General features: G+C 37.6%; 2 protein-coding genes across 5 annotated transcripts; both read left to right on the top strand.

The window, feature by feature from the left end:
• The first annotated feature begins 97 nt into the window (after positions 1-97).
• Positions 98-3,444, top strand: hmgn2 (high mobility group nucleosomal binding domain 2). The gene is made up of 6 exons (XM_077221633.1): positions 98-402; positions 1,528-1,563; positions 1,874-1,903; positions 1,986-2,039; positions 2,482-2,544; positions 2,763-3,444. The coding sequence occupies exons 1-6, from the start codon at positions 388-390 to the stop codon at positions 2,796-2,798; spliced, it is 234 nt and encodes a 77-aa protein (XP_077077748.1). The 5' UTR covers positions 98-387; the 3' UTR covers positions 2,799-3,444.
• A 2,276-nt stretch (positions 3,445-5,720) lies between these two features.
• LOC143730997 (transmembrane protein ZNF593OS) lies at positions 5,721-18,555 on the top strand. 4 transcript variants are annotated; one of them, XR_013200684.1, is made up of 4 exons: positions 5,721-5,978; positions 12,524-12,645; positions 15,741-17,670; positions 17,795-18,555. XR_013200684.1 is itself a non-coding variant. In XM_077221626.1 (4 exons), the coding sequence occupies exons 1-3, from the start codon at positions 10,739-10,741 to the stop codon at positions 15,885-15,887; spliced, it is 297 nt and encodes a 98-aa protein (XP_077077741.1). In that variant the 5' UTR covers positions 10,722-10,738; the 3' UTR covers positions 15,888-17,670; positions 17,795-18,555. The 4 variants fall into 4 exon arrangements, 1 of the variants encoding a protein (XP_077077741.1); XM_077221626.1 differs by lacking the exon at positions 5,721-5,978 and adding an exon at positions 10,722-10,766; XR_013200683.1 differs by lacking the exon at positions 5,721-5,978 and adding an exon at positions 11,673-11,910.
• The last annotated feature ends 365 nt before the right edge of the window (positions 18,556-18,920 follow it).

Below are 18,920 nucleotides of genomic sequence, written 5' to 3'. Positions count from 1 at the left end.
TTTCCCTCTTTATTCGGTTTTTAAATTTCCGGTGTAATTCCACTCTGTCCAGCAGAGGCGCCGTTCACACCAAGACAAGCATCATCATCATCAGTCTGAGCTCTGAAACTTGAGCGGGGAATTCTGTCATTGTTGCTTTAAGAGATAAGCGACGCCCAACGATACGTGATAGTTCTAGCAGCCAATCGCTGAACGGAATATGCTAAATCTGGTTTAAACCGGTTTCTATCTTAAATTTCAATATAAAAACTTAATAAAACATATACAGCCGTTATTGTATTTTACACGAGACGCTGTGAGGCGTGCACGGTTCCGTTGCTCGCGAGCACATTATTTTGACAAATATTCTGATTTTTGACATTTTTTCGGGGTTTTTCTGCAGTCAAGATGCCCAAAAGAAAGGTAAGGATGCACAGCAATATTTTCTATTTCTGAAAAAAATCACGAATTTTGTTATTTTGTACATATGTGCCTATATTTTTATATTTTCTTGTTGCTGTTATGGTCTGTGATCGTGTAGTTGTTTTATAATGGCGGACAGTCGATTTTACATATTCACTGTCAGACTGTCAGTCTTGCCGCGCAATGACGAAAACATGACCACAAAACTCGACGTTTAACTTAAAATAAACCAGAAGGGCATTTTAAAAACGACAAATACTGTAGCCTCTATATGTGCATTATTATATCTTTAATTATCCGAGCAAAACAAATTCTGTAACATCCTGTAAGATCCGCCTGATCACTTGAGAATGTAAATGGAGGGAACTTGCATATGTCTTATCGATGCTGCTCGAACTCCCACTGCCAACTATTAACGTTACTAGTATTACTTAACATAAGGTTTTACATTAACTAAGATATTAGCATTTTCACACTGCAGATAAGTGTTTGTGTTGGAATTTTACATGAAAAAATTGTTCTCAGTTAATATTTTGCATTGATATCAGATTGCGAACGTGTATTTTCGGTCCTCAAGTCAATCTTTTTAAAATAATGTGTTGTACTGTTCTTTCGTGTCGTTTAAACTGCTCCTGTCAATGTTGATGTGCACAACGCCTACCCGAAACGTCAAGCTGCCATCTTTACAGCACCTGTGTCTTTAGAAGACGGTGCCTTACTAGTTATACCCGTTTTGACTGTTAATGTAATTTTTAAAATTGCACTAAAGTATTCAATGTGCTTTTGTGCGAGTTACAGTGTTTTCGTGGCGAAAACAAAGGAACTATACACTGAGAATCGCCCCTCAATCGTTTAAAAGGCGCGTAGTGATGCGGCCAAACAAAAGGAAGCCGTCTTGCCCGCGCGCACTGACAGCCCGGATTTGAATTTGAATATGCGCGGGAAGACAGAGCAGAAATAAAGTCATCCGTTATGGAAAATAACTGCGCCTCATCGCCTGTGACGTAACGCCTTGTAACTGTCACAGAGAACGTTCTATTTTGTGTATTTCGACGAATGCGTTTATGTATAATAATATATTTATATTTTATATCTATAACGTTTTTGTGTTTTGTTATTTTACAGATTGATGGTGAGAAGGCCGCCAAAGGCAAGGAGGAGGTTTGTCCATTTAAATATATAGTATTTGTATATATATTTTTTAAAATTAATTTTAATAAATTACTGCATTAAAATTACACAAGAACGTTTTTTGCATAAATTTGTCCTGCTTTTGCTTGATGAATAACGACCTTATTATTAGTGTATGCCTATATTAGTTACATCAACCATAAGATAAATTTACTATAATTGCCAAATAATAAGTTTTTATTTTTTCAGTAAATATAATAATTTACATTTTATATTAGCTCCCTCGCTCTTGATTATTTGGTTACATGATTGATTTTGTATTATTTATTTATTTTTGCAGCCAACAAGACGCTCCGCGAGGTTGTCTGCTGTAAGTATCATCTTTAGGATCCATTCAATAAATGGATCTTTGTCTGATTTCTCGTCTAATTCATTTCTGAATTGATTTACAGAAACCAGCTCCTCCTAAAGCAGAACCAAAGGCCAAAAAAGCCGCTGCCCCTAAGGTAAGGATGTTGTGTGTGTGTGTGTATATATTATTTATATATATATATATATATATATATATATATATATATATATATATATATATATATATATATATATACAGTATTGACTACTGTACTGAACTACTGAAAATTGACTACACATTTGAAGTGGATCAAAACCTTTCACCAAAGTTATACATGAATTTTGAACAATACCGTTCTTGTCTTAGGACAACTTTGATTAACTTTTTGATCCACTTCAAATGTTGACTACTGTGTATGTATATTTATAAATGCATGTATGTATGACCATTTAGCAATTGATTTTTGTTCCATTGATGAAAAAAATGCCTTGCCTACTTGTTAACCCTCAAACCGTAGAGTGTGAATACATCCTAACCCAGCGGTTCGGTGTGTATTATTATTTCTGCAATCATATTTTGTGTCATTGGTCACACAGAAGGCAGCCAAGGGGAAGAAGGGCAGCAACCCTGCTGAAAACGGAGACGCCAAGGCAGACCAGGTCTGTCTGAAAACTTCTTTGCTTAAATCTTTATTGTGAGCCATCAACACAGATGACACTTAGAAGAGAGATGCATAAATGAGACCCTCGGGTGCCTCTGCTTTTCGTTCAGTAGCATAGATAACACACCAACTAATTACTGGAGCATGTAAGATAATTGCTCCGCCAAATCACTGTTTAACTGACTTTTTCTTACCGTTTTGATCCTTTTCCTCTAGGCACAGAAGGTCGACGCTGCTGGTGATGCCAAATGAGAAGCTAATGAGTGTCTGATCCTTCTATGTACTTGGTGACTGTACAGTTTGAAATAACTATTTTTTACCAAGTTTTATATTAAGAATAACATTTATAGTTGACTTGTTTTTGATGTATTGATTGATTTGACAGGAGTTACTATATTTCATTCATATCCATTTGTATCCCATTTTTTAATCAAGCGTCTATATCTTGCCAAAACGGTTTGCCCTTGCTAAATCTGTTGGCGAAACGCAAGAATATTGTCCTAAAGTTTGTTTATTGCTTCTCTATCTGTCTCTTTCTTTCTTTCTTTCTTGGTTTATCTTTGGATTTTAAACACCAAACATTCTCAAAAGGCAGCTTAAGAGTGTTTCTAAAATGTTTTCAGGAGGGTTTTCACCATGTTGTTAGCATTTAAACGTAGAAATACTGTGTTTTCTTTTTTTAGGGAGATTACAATGAAATTGTCACAAGAAAAAAAATGATTAAGACAACAATGTTAAATAAATTTACAATGTGAACCTTCAATTTCTTTAGAGCTGTGTTCTGAACTTGTCTCTTTTTTATTTTTATTAAGTTATGTTCTGAAACAGTGGAAGGATATTCAGTGACTCTTAAAATGCTTTGTTTTAAATGGTTTTGAATAAAAAAAATGTCCAGAAATTGTACATCATCTTTGTCATATTTTGCATGTGATGGTGAGCTAAAAATAAATACAATTGTATATACAGTAGAGGCCAGAACGGTACGATATTTTTTACTGTTTTAAATGCCTCTTCTGCTCACCAAGGCTTCATTTATGTGATCCAAAGTACAGCAAACACTAATATTGTGAAATATTTGTACAATTTAAAATAACTTCTATTGAGTTTAATTTATTCCTGTGATAAAAGCTGAATGTTCAGCATCATTACTCCATTCTTCAGTCACATGATCCTTCAGAAATCAGTATAATATGATGATTTACTGCTCAAGAAACATTATCAATGTTGAAAGCAGTTGTGTACAATTTTATTCAGGATTATTTGATGAATAGAAAGTTTAAAAGAACAGCATTTATCCGTAATAGAATAGTTTTGCAACATAATCAATGTCTATACTGTCACTTTTGATCAATTCTATTACAGATAAATGCTGTTCTTTTTAACTTTCTATTCATCAAATAATCCTGAATAAAATTGTACACAATGTTTTCAACATTGATAATAAATAAATAAATTCTGAGGGATCATGTGACATTGAAGTAATGATGCTGAAAATTCAGCTTTAACAACACAGAAATAAATTGCATTTTAAAATATATTCAAATAGAAAAGTTATTTTAAATTGTTGTTTTTTGGATCAAGTAAATGAAGCCTTGGTGAGATTCTTTTAAAACATTAAAAAACTTTACTGTTCTGATTATTATTTTGGCCACCATTGCATATAAACAGATATATAAACAATTTATTAGTATCCTTCGCATTATCATCAAATGAACATCTCACTATAGCAGATTACATTGTGTTTGGATAAATTTGCTTTCTAAAAGGCAAATGGCAGTTAAAGGGCGATTACCAGAATAAGTAACTGAGAATGCATATTTCTTATATGAATAATCTAACAAATAGTGCACGCAGAGTGAATATGATTTCAGATTTGGCTTGCACTTTATCAGTGTACTTACCTAATAAATTACTGGCTAATATAGGGTAGCCTAACTACAAAGGTTTAGGGGTTGGTTCAGGGTTAGTAACTATTGTAATACTATAGTATGAATATGGGGAACAGAAACTGTAAACGTCATTCAAATTTGAGTTAATTGTACAGTCCTGTCAAGTTTAGGCTTAAACCCAGTATTAGGTGCTTCTACGTCGGTGTTATTCACCTCTCATTTCGGTCTGATTTTGGGGATAACTTATTGTTAGGGATCGGACTGTTATCGTATAGGAATGTCGTTCTAGGAGCAACAAAATATGTTGATCCAGGAACATACAGGGTGTTGTAGTTACATTCGTTTCTCGCTAGATGTCGCTGCCGTTTAATAAACGAGAGAAAATGATTCAAACGGTAATTCATTCACTGTCCAGCAGGCGGCTCTATTTGTTAACGAAAATATATCGCTCGCTTTCCTCAGCGGGATTGGATCAAATAAACATTTCAATCTCAGCAACATCTGATTTTGTGACACGGGTGGTGTAAAATCAGTTTTACTTTCTTTTGTGAGAATATTTTCTGTGGGAGTTGGATTGTGTTCCCTGGAAAACGCCCCTGACTCATCACAAGCGGCCTAACTTTACACGCCCGAAAGAAATGTTGACAAAATCTAAAACCATTTAAAGACTTGTATTTCTTGTTAAGACTGGAGAGAACAAAGATCTTGTAGTAATATCAGACCGATTCTACTACATTGTCCTTGTAAAAGCCAAAGATTTTGTGATCGTTTATGAATGAATGAGAATAAAAAAAACTGCTGGAAAGTTATCTTAAATTGTGTTGAACATAGTCGCAGGTTTCTAGATGATCATGTAACTGGTTAACTTGATAATTTGTTGGTCTCTTGATGATCATGTAGCCTACTGGTTAACTTGATAATTTGTTGGTCTGTCATGTAACTTAGGCTAACTGGTTGACCTGCTAATTTGTTACAACGCGGATATGACAAATGGATAGTCAACATTTTGGACGGATTAATTGTTGTTTGACTAACTTACATGAGTTGGTAAATGGAAATTCAATCGTTTATGGTCTAAATTATATATTAGATCTGTGAAGAGACAGAATTTTACTCCATTAAAGAAGCAAGACCTTTTCCCGGTGTTTGCTGAGCGGAATTCGCTAATAACAGCAAACATTAACAAATAAATGAAAGCTAAAGCCATGTGAATGCCAGAATATAACAAGATGAGTAGCCTAAATCACGGTTTATTGACAAAACAAATATATTCCAACACGTAGCTGTCAATTATTGGTAAGAAATCAATCAGATGATGTCACAGATGTTCCAACTTCAGAAACTCAAACACGACTGTTGTGACGAGGGAAACGTGCAAGTAGTGTTCTTCTGAACACAATCATTAATCAACACTGAGGGTCTGCACGTCCATGTGTAGTTCAGCCACACCTCCTCCTGAATCTATAGGCGGACGCGCTTCATATATAATGTGGAGGAACACCGTTTGCCTTCAGTCTCAACTCACGGCGGTCCGTATCATCAGGTAAGCACAAAATAAACACAAGATGAATGAGTTTCATGACAGTCACGTTTGATGACAGTCACGTTTGCGCAAAAACCGCAAAAATGTTTCAACGCAATGTGGTATTTATTCTACCCCGGTTGTAAAATTACTTTTCTGATTGCCAAATTCTGATACTGGTTGTAAATAACAGTAGCCTAGGATATATTCCTGTAGTTCCCTAAAACAACACATTCTTCCGTAAATGGAATAAGTGAATTTATGGGTGTTTCGGTTAATTTTTCGTTTGTTTGTTAAAACATTGCAGTATTTTGAAAACGCATTGAAAATGTGCGGTTGATTGGGACACTTTTTCCAAGTTCTCTCAATGGCAAAACGTGTCCCAATCACCCCTAAGTCTTTAGCATAATTATTTATTTTTTTAATAGTTTCATATGAGCAAGTTTTTTTAAATTCATGTTGGCCAACATGGAAAGATTATCAAAACTACTTTTTTGTAAACCTCATTATGGATCTACTGAATACAATATTGTTTGGTCCCAGGTTTGGCATTTAAAAGACGTCTTAACCACAACTGGCAATTTAGTTGTTCATAATGAAAAGGGAGAATGTATTAATTTGAAGACCTATTGAATGTAGATTTGAATAAGTGTAAAATCCAGGTTGTTTCTGTAATATTTCATGATAGTTTACTATTGTAAAGTGTCTCAATAACATTGTTGGAAGTTAACTTTTGATGGCATGTTCCATTTGTTCGTTATGTTAATATTCACATTTTTGATTTGATCTTTGTTTATAGACAAGATAAGTAGCTGTTTCAGATCAGTGTCTACACTGTGATTTATTTGAAATGTACTCCTACAACAATTATTACTTTTTAAATTCACCCAAACCTGTGGGTGGGACATTTGGAAGGGACTTTTTGTCCTCAGATGAGGGTATTTCAGCTGATTGAGTGTCAGCTTGCAGATCAAATGTAATTGTATTTTCTTGTCATTAATGTAGAAGTGTGAATGGTAGCCGTTTGGTTTAGACTGTTGATATTCATGTCTCTAGGGGCTGAATATCCAGATGCTGTTTACAGTTGCTATCTGTTTCAAGTAATCAATCACAAATAGCAGAAACCGCTTGACCTTTACACATGGTCTCAAATCAAATGCATCTCTTTTGACAATTTGGGTCCAGTACGGACTTTCTGATTTCATTATTGCATAGACAACTTACTACATTGGCATGTTGGTACAGGGCAAAAAAGTCAATTTTGTGCGATTAAATGTGAAGTAATTTTGTGATGCCATGTTTGTACATTAACTAAAATGAGGATGTGCTTCACATCATCTTGTGTTCATATCAGGCATATTGTAGATGTTCTTACGTTTTGTGCATCTAGCCTATATGTTTGTGCGCTTGTGCCGTTATATTTGCATGTAACTGGTTATGGTAACTCTTGCGCAGTGGATGATTGATGTTTTGCTCCCTGTTTGAACCATGATCCCTCATCATAAACCTAGATGATGCTGTGCACATGCCACTAACATGAGAGGTTAGCATGAGGGCAGAGCTTAAGCTTTAGTAGGAATGGGAATGATGCTTATGGCTGGAAATCACTCCGATTGGGCCGTGATGTAATGCTGTGCAGCATCACTGACACTCAAGCAAATGTAAAGCGAGGGATGCTGTGAACGTCTGCTTTGGTCTCATTGAATGAGAATGGAGGGAAGCCCCCAGACTCATTTCAGACGTGAGGGTGGAGTTAGAGAAGGGCGCGTGGGTGGTGGGATGAGGAGGAGGAGGAGGGTTTGTTAAAGAGTGAAAGGAGGGGTTGCACTAAGATTGCTTGATGCACAACAAAGCATGAGGATTTCACATTCAAACCCTCCAAACCAAAATAACAAAAACGGTTATATTTTGCTCCATGATAATGAGTCCTGTTTTCGGGGTCATAAAAAACCCTTTTTGCATTTCTTGTTTTTAAATTAAGAAACATTTACTACCCAAAAGTTTTAGTTTTATGGTTATATACATAATATATTGTTCTCCCATGGGATAGTTCACCCAAAAATTTTAATCGTCATTTACTCACCATCAAGTTGTTCCAAACCTGTTTGAATTTCTTTCTTCTGCTGAACACAAAAGATTATATGGGTAACTAAACCGTTGTCGGGCCCCATTGACTGTAGTGTTTTTATTCTCCACACTGTGGAAGTAATGGGGCCCCACAACTGTTTAGTTACCCAGATAATCTTTTGTGTTCAGAAGGGAAAAAAAATCATACAGGTTTGAAATAATTTAACAGAATTTAACTCTTTTAATACTCCTATAGTGCACAAAATTCTTGACAATGTCACAAAATATATACAAATATAGCCGAAGTTCTCATTTCTCTTTGGTTTTGGGGATGAAATGTTCTTGACAGGTTTTATGTACTTTTAGTAACTAAACCATAACTGATCAAGAGTTAAAAGATCTTGTTGTAAAAATGATTTAAGGGCATTGTTCTACTATTTGGTTAATAGGTTTTATTTTATTGTAGGTATGGCTGGATTTTTATGGCAAGTGTGAACAAGACCAGCCTCAGGGATTTACATCATTTTAAATGTGTACGCACTTATGAATTAGATTTAAAATTACTTGCAATACAACCAAAATGTTGAAGGGTGACTAATGCCCTTTTTTTGGTCGATCGGGTCACTAGTCGTCGCTTGTCCACTTTCGACCACTTCTAGAGATAGTTGAAAACGCATCAGATGGAATTGCTTTCGTAGTGTAAACGCTCATGTGATCGAATGTGTTCAAACAGCCACAAAAGACCGTCTACTCTCCAAATACTGACCAAATGCGTAAACATTATGGGAAGTGCTTTAACCAGGCGGGTTTTTAAACTTTGTCGGCTAGAGACCCAAGTTTGTTTTGAAGATGAAAAACGTACTAGGCACAATGTTCTCTCACCGTCCCCGATTTCTAACACGCACTCATAGGGTCTCATTCATGAAACATTCGTAAATATACGAGTAAATATGCGAGTGATTTGCGCGTAAAGAGACCTTCCCGAAAACTCTTCTCCTGATTCACAAATACTTCATAAACGTCAGATGTGATAGTGAAATGTGTGTGTGTGTTAATGAATTCCAATCAATCGTAAATGGGATGCGCATGCACGTTCATTCTCAATTACCATAAATCCCGCCCATTAAATCCGACTGACAACTATATATGAGCATCATATTATGACATGAATGCGAATGAAAAAGAAAAATTTCTCAGATACAGAAATTGAAGTTTTATTATCAGAAGTTCAATCAAAACGCCACATTTTATTTTCAAGCGTACATAGGGGTGTATCGGGTCCTAAAAAAAAAGGATGCTTGGCAGCATATTACAGATGCAGTCAATGGAGTTTCATCTGTTAATCGAACATTCCCAGAAGTGAGAAGAAAATGGTTCGACATTAAGCTTGAGAGCAAAAAACTAATTAGTTCACTTCGGAAAAATCGTATTAAAACTGGAGAAGGACCACCATCGCAGATGCTATTACTGGCTCTCATAATAAGAAAAAACATATGTAATTAGCTACTATATATAATATTTTTTCAAAATGCTGTGTAAATATGTACCCGATTAAGGCGAATTAAAATGCAGCCTTATTAATGAGCAAAACGTTCGGGTGTTAAGCACACTATTTTTGCGTGGCTGGGAGCAGGTGTAGATTTCTTGCGTACCAACTAACATTTGGAAAATACGAACATTTTAATGAATCCGAAAATTTACGCCAGAACCACTTTACACACGATTTACACAAATTCGTTCTGCTCGTGTTTCGTGAATGAGACCCATAGTGTTCGACTGGTCTTGGGACTGTCAGAGCAGAAACGAAAGCTCTTGCTCCGTATGTTTTTCCGTCATCTCCGACGTTCATATGTAAGTTGCGTGAGGTTACTTTGTTCAATTGATCGAAAGATCTGAAAAAATATATATTTACCCTCTAGAAGAAATCAGGACAGAAGTGGTTAAAAGTGGACAAAAGAGACGGGTTAAAACAGCAGGTGTAAACAGGTACTCGCTCTAGAACTTGAAAAGGATAGTCTAAAGGTCTGTTAATGGTCTTTATGGTTTACAGTTTGATATGTCAGGTCATTTGTCTTTATAAATAACTTGTGCTTGAATAAATGAGACTTTCATTGTCTGTCTTTTTATGGAGCTTAATTAAATCCCATCATGATCGATACATTTACACTGGAAACAGATTTTCTCACTGAAGAGAATAAATCTATTCCCCTTACCACACCATGCTCCAAAAAGACAATAACAGAAATGGAGTAATGCTTTCCAGTCTCTGTAACTGCAAGGTCCTCCATTGTCAATATTTGAAGGCCCACATGCAAAGGCTGTGGAATTTCCTCTTCTGCTGGAATCTATTCTTATTTTTTTGTGTCAAGCTTCTTTTTAATTGAGAGAAACTAGGGTTCACATGACTGTCAAGACACATTGTCTATTTAATCTTTCCTTAAAGCTGTTTTCTTGGCCTTAAATGTTAGGTTATTCACAAATGGATGTTATAAAGCCCCCTACCGAATTAGGTCATTGAGATGATCTTTTGTTACATCACTCTTTGGAAAATCTGCAGTGATGCATTCTGTAAATCAGACTAGTGAAGTGGAATAGACTTGCATAACGAAAACACTTCGCACGGCCATGTGGTCTGTGGCATAGAAGGATAATGTGGCGGAGAAGGATAATGTTGTGTGAATGCGGTTACTCCGTCCTCACTTGGAGGCAGGATAATGGAGGATGATCTTGACAACACGTTGAGTACGATGTCATAAACGCAAAGTATGCTCTTTTTGTTCACATGGCTATTTAAGTCATTCTTGGTTCTCCAGATTGTTGTAGTTAGTAAGTGAGAGAATTGTATTTGACAAGTTCGGAGTATTGTGGTGGTTGGCACAATGGGTGGGTACATGTGCAAGTCAGAAAGCTTATGATGCATTCTGACAGCTGTGCATGAGAGAGAGAGAGAGGAGAGAGAGAGAGAGAGAGAGAGAGAGAGAGAGAGAGAGAGAGAGAGAGAGAGAGAGAGAGAGAGAGAGAGAGAGAGAGAGAGAGAGAGAGAGAGAGAGAGAGAGAGAGAGAGAGAGAGAGAGAGAGAGAGAGAGAGAGAGAGAGAGAGAGAGAGAGAGAGAGAGAGAGAGAGAGAGAGAGAGAGAGAGAGAGAGAGAGAGAGAGAGAGAGAGAGAGAGAGAGAGAGAGAGAAGAGAGAGAGAGAGAGAGAGAGAGAGAGAGAGAGAGAGAGAGAGAGAGAGAGAGAGAGAGAGAGAGAGAGAGAGAGAGAGAGAGAGAGGAGAGAGAGAGAGAGAGAGAGAGAGAGAGAGAGAGAGAGAGAGAGAGAGAGAGAGAGAGAGAGAGAGAGAGAGAGAGAGAGAGAGAGAGAGAGAGAGAGAGAGAGAGAGAGAGAGAGAGAGAGAGAGAGAGAGAGAGAGAGAGAGAGAGAGAGAGAGAGAGAGAGAGAGAGAGAGAGAGAGAAGAGAGAGAGAGAGAGAGAGAGAGAGAGAGAGAGAGAGAGAGAGAGAGAGAGAGAGAGAAGAGAGAGAGAGAGAGAGAGAGAGAGAGAGAGAGAGAGAGAGAGAGAGAGAGAGAGAGAGAGAGAGAGAGAGAGAGAGAGAGAATCCGCCAATCTGACGGCAAGAGATCAGGTTGTATAAAAGGGTGGAGCTCCTGAGAAAACTTCCTCTTGGAGCAGCTTCTTCATTTGCTGATCGCTCATGCTGTTTGCAGACTGACTGGCAGAGGTCTCTGGCATTTAAAGTCCAGCTTCGGCTGCTATAAATGCAGTTTTGTGACTTACCTTTAAGGGTCTCATTGGTTTTTCCATTCCAGCTGTTTTTGGAGTTTGCCTTGGAGCAACAACGACGGATTCATCTTTCCTTTCCCTGAACAAGCGTGCAATTTCAGCAAGGTTGGTAGATGCATCAAAGACATGTATCTACCATTGCCTTCTCACTACTTGCCAATTGTAAAGTGGTTAATGTAGTTCTAGTTCCTTTTATCCACTTGTATATCACATGTTGAGTACCAAATTTGCAGTCGTTAGTCTAAAACGTCTAGCCGTTCTAAACTCAGATGAATTCAAATCGTTGTTTTGTGATCGGTTCTGGGTAATGGTGCCTTGCAGGCTTTGGATGAGTTTATTCTTCTGTTTCGTATTTAAGTCAGAGTAGGTCTGGTTCAAACCAGCACAGTATGTATTTTCAGACAACAGATTACTGTCACCCAGACGTGATTCTCTGCATTTGTTCGGGATTGTTGCCTATGGCGTGAAGTGTTCCCTTGCTCTTGCGTCAGCCATATTTGGTTTATGGCAAAACAAACACTTTTTTTTGTTTGTTTTAACCCTAATTTTGAACTTTCCAAGGACCATTTCAAGGTTTTAATATCATTCTTTCTTCTAATGATTCTTCAGTCAGAATGGCTGATTAAGTGGTCCTTTTTGGCACACTCATTATTTAAATGGTCTCATTAGAGTGCATTCTGTTTTTTTTTTTTATTGACTCGTCCTCTCTGGTCTACAGGTTCACATCTCGGCATTGGACAACTGTTCGGGAAGTTCGTTTCAGTCGTGTGGTGCACAAAAACTGCAGTGATGATCATCAGACTCGGCAGACTGACTCCTGGATACTTCCGCCTTCTGCAAGTGGGTATTTGTTAAAATCTTTAACTTGGTTAAATCTGTGAAAAGTGAACCTTTTTGGCTTGCATGTATAAATGGGTCATCTCACGAGGAACCAGATTTTCCAAAATCTATTGTTAATTGTACTGTGAAAACATACTGTAGCTTTCAGAACTCCAATTCTTTTAATTTATTTAAACTAAGCCTAAATCTGAGACCCATCATTAATATGATTGCTCACATTAAAACGTCAACCTATTCGGTATTCACCAAAAAAAAAGTGCATCAGAGAATAAAGAAAATGATTAAGTATGGTATGACCCCTTTAAAATGCATGCATGTGTGAGACTTACATAATGGCTTTTGCTAGGAGCAAGTAATATTGGTTAGTTTGGGACGTGTAGATGTCCATTGGAAAGATCAGACTGGTGCCGGTCTGGCTTTTACACTGCATTCCTCATGGCTAAAAGCGACTGAACTAATTATATGAACAATGGCCGTGAAGGGCTGAATGAAGGCTGTGTACACATGGGAAATGCCAGTTTAAATTCATCTCTCATGAGCTTGATGTAATTCTCACGACTTGGAATATAAAAATAGCGTGAAAGCCGCAGGGGGGAATGGTAGTAAACAAGCAACTATCTTGATTCATTTTTGACAGGCATTCATTGTAAAGTTTTAACATTCAAAACATTTTCAATCCTCCAGCTTGAATAGCAAATTTAATTATTGGACTAATATTGCGGTATAACAACACTACTTTTTCCATCGTGTCAGAATAGTTCAGATTTTTACAGTATTGAGCTGCTTTTTCCAACAAGTATGTAAATGTATTGTGCATGTAGATTCAGACGAGCTAATCAAACTACTTTGAAATGTCAAGCTTATTACTTAAAATACTGATATTAAAACCTAAGAACTTTTTAAAAATTGTTCTTGCAGTTTGAACAAATCCTCCTGTTAGTCAGTTTAATAACCAGTCCTAAGTTTTTAATTCGACAATTTTCCATACATCACTAAAATCTGAATCATTAAGTTTGCAATGCATACAAATCTGGCCTAAAATGATACCATTAGGCAACCTTTTTGTCAAGCCCTGCCCTAATGATTAAATGCTTAATCTTTTTAATCTTGAAAAGATTATCATCTTACTTTTTTTAGACCCTTCTAAACCTACTTGAGATTTGTTAAACTATTTTAATGTCGTCACCTTGAGGTTTGCGGTAGTTAAACTGGAGTGTGGCATCATTCAATGAGCTTTTATTGACTCCACTTATGACAAATACTGTTATGATCCATATTCATAACGTTGGTTTGGCTGGGCTTTGGCTTTGGCTTTGCACCTGTGGTTGGATAAATGTGGATACTTTTTGCTCTCTCTTATTAAAGACCTATTATGCCGATTTTGTTTTTTGCGCTCTAGAGGTTTTCATGATTGAATGTTCAAAAACATTATTTTCCTCATATTCTCCATTGTTGCGGCTCCTCTCTTCCCAGTCTGTCAGTAACGCTCTGTTTACTTCCTGTCTCTTTGAAGCTCCTCCTTCTGAAAAGCACACTGTGCTCTGATTGGTCGGCTGGAGCAGTGTGTTGTGATTAGTCGAGCGCTTCAAACGTTTTTGGGAAATGTCCCGCCCCTTACCATAACCACAAGTTTCAAAACACTACTAACGCAACTAAACTTTTTCGCGTGTGCCTTGGGCGGGAATTATTTAAATGAGGAATATTGTGACGTTTGTTCCCGGAAGTAAACTCAAGACTACAATGGAGACGTTTCGGGGAGTTCAGAAACGGTGAAACTGATATAGAGAATAACTCCCGCTGGATGGACTTTCCAGAGCTTTTTCATGCTCAAACGGCAACATTACACACTAAAGAAAGTTACATGGTGTAGCTTTCATTCAAGTTGTTATTGAGTCCTTTTTTGCCATCAAATGCTTTTGATCGCAAACAGGCAGAATGATGTTCCTCTCATGCTGTTACTTTATTGGCAATAAATATTTAATTATGCCATGTATCCAACACAAATGAACAGGACATTGTGGTCTTTATGAGGAAGCAAGATGATTGTACAAAATTTTAAAGCATTTACAAGATGATGGCCCAGGGCTCGCAAAATCGCTAGGCCGACGTCCCGGGGCTATTGTGTATTCCAGTCAATAAAGCCATAGATCAGCGATATTGCTTCTGTACCTTAATGGTCTTTTGGTTAAAACTTTGCCAAGCGTGTCAGAGGTTCTAATCCGCACACGTATAGATTTTATTTTTTTTTGGGGGGGGAAGGGTTCTCATCCAAACCAAATATGTTCATCAGTGGTTACAGTATATATCAAGCAGCCACAAGAGAACACCGTATCCATTCAACTGATCGCCGCGGCAACGAGCACTCTGCTTAAGTTGAAAAACAACACATTTGTCTCTTATTTAATAACGAACTAAATGAATGCTCTGCTAGTTTTGTTTATTTGTATTAGGCACATCCGTGCCTCGAAATGTTTCACAAAGTGGTGGGGGACAATATCGACCTTGAGACAAAGTGGTGGGGACATGTTCCACCCATAAATTACGCCTATGCGCAATAAAAATGAAAGCTCCACTTTGACATAAATGCTTTACTTTGCGTGTCAGAATGTTTGAATTCATGTGCTAAAACACCATCACTGTAAAGCTACTTTGAATAAAACAAATCCGTATGGTAAAAAGCGCTACATAAATAAAGGTGACTTGGCCATCATATATTCTGCTATAAACAGCATAAAATAATTAGAGCACCATTTACTTGCCTCAAAGTCTGTTGTTGTTGTTATTATTATTATTATTATTTATTGCTACACTTCAATATGTGAATTATTCCATCAGAAAATTAACACTTTTAGCATTGCCAGACTTCAAAACAACGAAGCTGCGCACTTGTTGATTTATTATTTGTGTTTTGAAAAAGTTTTTGATTGTTTTGACTCCTAACCAATTTTCTACATTTAAAAATTTTCTTTTTATTTGGGCTAGTAAAATTCATTTCGGGGTACCAAAATCTGAAAAGTGCCTGCCCGAAGGGCTACCAGCGACTTTGAAATTTTGTGAGCCCTGTTTACGATCCTTTTTTTTTCTTTTTTTCGCAGAGGCAGGTAGCAGGAGAGGTTCAGGCCCCGGCTCACGATCGCTCCGTCAACCAGATCGCCATGATGCTGGCCATCATGGGCCTTAGCATGTCCTACTACAGTGCCAAACAGATGACCGAGAAGGTTCAGCATGAGCCCGCCCCGTGAAGATGCGCTCCTGTCCTTCGGAGTGACGGCATCCGGAGAAGACGAAGCCAGACGGAAGATGCAGTTGGATATTTAGATGTTGAAGATGTTCAGACTCTGTCACACTACTCCTTTCAATAACTGTTGGATTTCCAGGGATCACACACACCATGGGGCTTCGGCTTAGGGGTTCTCTTGCTTTAGTTTCGCTCTCAATGGGATCTGGAAGGGGTTGAATGTTGTGGCCTGAGTTTCGATAGCTGCCGTGGTACATGCATATCAGAGAGTCAGTCAATTCTGCTGTAGGTTTACTGGGAAAAAACTCGAGCTCCATCAGCGCATGTCTAGATATGGAGCTCAACTCTGAGCCATAATGTCTTTTAAAGGGAAGGACTTCTGCATTTGAGATGTACCAAGCAACTATTGAAAGCACGGCCACTGCACAAGGGTGAAATGCTGGATTTATTTCAGATTTCCCTCAAAAGATGCTATTGAAGAACGTCAGAGACTTGAGGACTTCTAGCGGAGGTACTGTTCCACAATACTACACTTGTTTTAGACACTTTAGGAAAATTATTGCAGTACTACAGAGACTGTTTGAGGACCTTGTTTAAGTTACTTCTCTTTCTTTCATCATTACAAACATCTTCATATCATCTTGTTTGTCATGGCTTTAATCTTTAGATTGTTAAAGCCGACTTTCTATGTGCAATTGCATGAGCTTAAAGCAGTTTTTTTTTTTTTTTTTTTTAGTGAAACCAATCCACATGTTGTTTCTAATACCTTTTTATGATAATGTGATTATGATGCTGACAAATGTACTGTATGTTATATTTTTAAGACACAATGAACAAATAAAGCTGTGAATAATTTGAACACGATCAAGTAATGGGAAGCAAGTCATGACTCAAGAAGGTTTAGAAGAATGTTATTAAATAATTCTCAGAAATTGCCATTCCTGCTGAGTCGAGTTCTAGACCGAAACCATATGAAGGGTTTTTGTGTCGACTGAAGCGTGCTGTTGAACAGGAAGTGGGCAAAGCCTCAGGCAACAACTTCCTCTATCTGCACGCAATATTTGTCTACCATCCTGCCTGTTGCTTCTGGCTTGAAGTCTGGCTCACTTACCACATTCAATAGATGTCGGTTAAACCCAACATTTTGCACACCCTTGTAACATAAGGTGCATCTGCTCCATCACTCCCCTCAAATGCTAAGCAGTTTAGGCCTGAGTCGTACTTATACACATACAGGAACACAGATCCGTCTACCAAGACACATTATTTTCCCATTATTCTCCATTGTTGCGGCTCCTCTCTTCCCAGTCTGTCAGTAACGCTGTGTTTAGTTCCTGATTCTTTGAAGCCACTCCTTCTGTAAAGCACACTGCGCTCTGATTGGTTGGCTGGAGCAGTGCGTTGTGATTGGTTGAGCGCTTCGAGCATGTTTGGGAAATGTCCCGCCCCTTACCATAACCACCAGTTTAACACACTACTAACTCAACCAGGCCCCGCCCCTTTATTAGGCGTATGAATTAGTTGGTCGTCCGGGCACTTTTTGTCTTTTCTTTTGAGTAATGTTAATTTGGAGGTAATTTGTCACAGGCTGTTTTTCCCCTACTTCATAGTACGGACACATGCAAAGTTCCCAGAAGAAAACTCAAGACTGCAATGGAGGCGTTTCAGAAACAGTGACACTGATATAGAGAATAACTCCCACTGGAGGGATTTTGTGCTTTGGAAATTTGCAGCGCTTTTTCGTGCGCAAACAGCAACATCACACACTAAAGAAAAGAAAGAAAATAGCATAATAGAACCCCTTCCCGATTTTGGTTAAAAACCAATGGTGAATTGCGTCCAATTTACCCAACTACCACCAAATATTCCTTTGACCCCAACATCACACACTAAAGAAAAGAAAGAAAATAGCATAATAGAACCCCTTCCCGATTTTGGTTAAAAACCAATGGTGAATTGCGTCCAATTTACCCAACTACCACCAAATATTCCTTTGACCCTATAATTTTTCCATTATTACCAATCAGTTAACACACCATTGCAGTGTGGATGGGGGAGCGGATGTGTTTTTAAGCGTTCGCTCGGATGCTCCGGGCAGATGTGATGTCTTGTGACAGGCTGAGACCACATTGCATGACACGTTTTATTCCGCCAATCGTCTTTAGCTCCTCCTCTTTCCGCTCGGCTCTCTGATCACTGGGCAAATTTGCCCAAAAAAAAAAAAAACATGTTCTGACATGCTAGCTTAGGACATGAACCTCGACACGCTCGTCCCATTGGCTGTCTGGTGATGCATCATCAGTGTCTTTGCAGTGAAACAAAAGGATGGGGATCACGATGGCGGCAGCGTAATGCACATGGTTACTTTATAAAAATGCTCTAAAAGGGATGGATAAAGAAATACCTTTAATATGAGGTAGCAGAGGCCTTTTCTGTTTCTTGTTTTAATGGTGATTTGTATGTGTAAGAAGCACTTTGAGATTGAAATATGGTGAGAATCATGTTTTCTATATGATTGATTGATTGATTTGTATTAATGAATGACACTGAAATGTGAATTGAACCACAGATGTGATGCTGTCTGTATGTCCGTATAGATCATTAAGCGACTTGTTTTGTTGCTCATGTCATGTTGCTATGTTTCATTAAATTCATTTCAATCATACGTCTAATTTCAGTTGTTGTTTTCATTTCTTCACACATTTGTCCTAAATCCGTGCTTTCAACTGGTGCGAAGCAGGTATTTTTTTTGCAGACGGCAGGGAAAAAAACCATGCAAGTTACAAATAATAAAATGCAACTTGGTTTGGAAAACAAAATAAATGGACAATGCATTTTCTCATACACTACCATTCAAAAGTTTGGTGCAAGTAAGATTTTTTTTGGAAATAAATAAATACTTTAATTCAGCAAGGATGCATTAAATTGATCAAAATGCGGTTCTTAATGTTTTATTCATTAACGAATACTAAAAACTGTATTTATTTTCAGTACAGTGAAAAAAAAATGTCGTCATTGACCAGGGAAAAGATTTGCT

Source organism: Siphateles boraxobius, unplaced genomic scaffold (genome assembly GCF_051911475.1).
Source record: "Siphateles boraxobius isolate OS27281-9 unplaced genomic scaffold, OSU_SipBor_1 84, whole genome shotgun sequence".
In the NCBI taxonomy this organism is placed as follows: Eukaryota; Metazoa; Chordata; class Actinopteri; order Cypriniformes; family Leuciscidae; genus Siphateles; species Siphateles boraxobius.
This window is presented reverse-complemented; position numbering and strand designations above follow the sequence as displayed.

What these genes read in the sequence shown, in the direction of transcription:
- hmgn2 (XM_077221633.1), top strand. An exon ending in AAAAAGCCGCTGCCCCTAAG is followed by an intron (nt 2,040 to 2,481) that starts GTAAGGATGTTG and finishes TTGGTCACACAG; the next exon opens with AAGGCAGCCAAGGGGAAGAA. An exon ending in GAGACGCCAAGGCAGACCAG is followed by an intron (nt 2,545 to 2,762) that starts GTCTGTCTGAAA and finishes CTTTTCCTCTAG; the next exon opens with GCACAGAAGGTCGACGCTGC.
- LOC143730997 (XM_077221626.1), top strand. Translation starts at nt 10,739, where the DNA reads ATGGAGGATGATCTTGACAACACGTTGA. An exon ending in TGATCTTGACAACACGTTGA is followed by an intron (nt 10,767 to 12,523) that starts GTACGATGTCAT and finishes TCTGGTCTACAG; the next exon opens with GTTCACATCTCGGCATTGGA. An exon ending in GATACTTCCGCCTTCTGCAA is followed by an intron (nt 12,646 to 15,740) that starts GTGGGTATTTGT and finishes TTTTTTTCGCAG; the next exon opens with AGGCAGGTAGCAGGAGAGGT.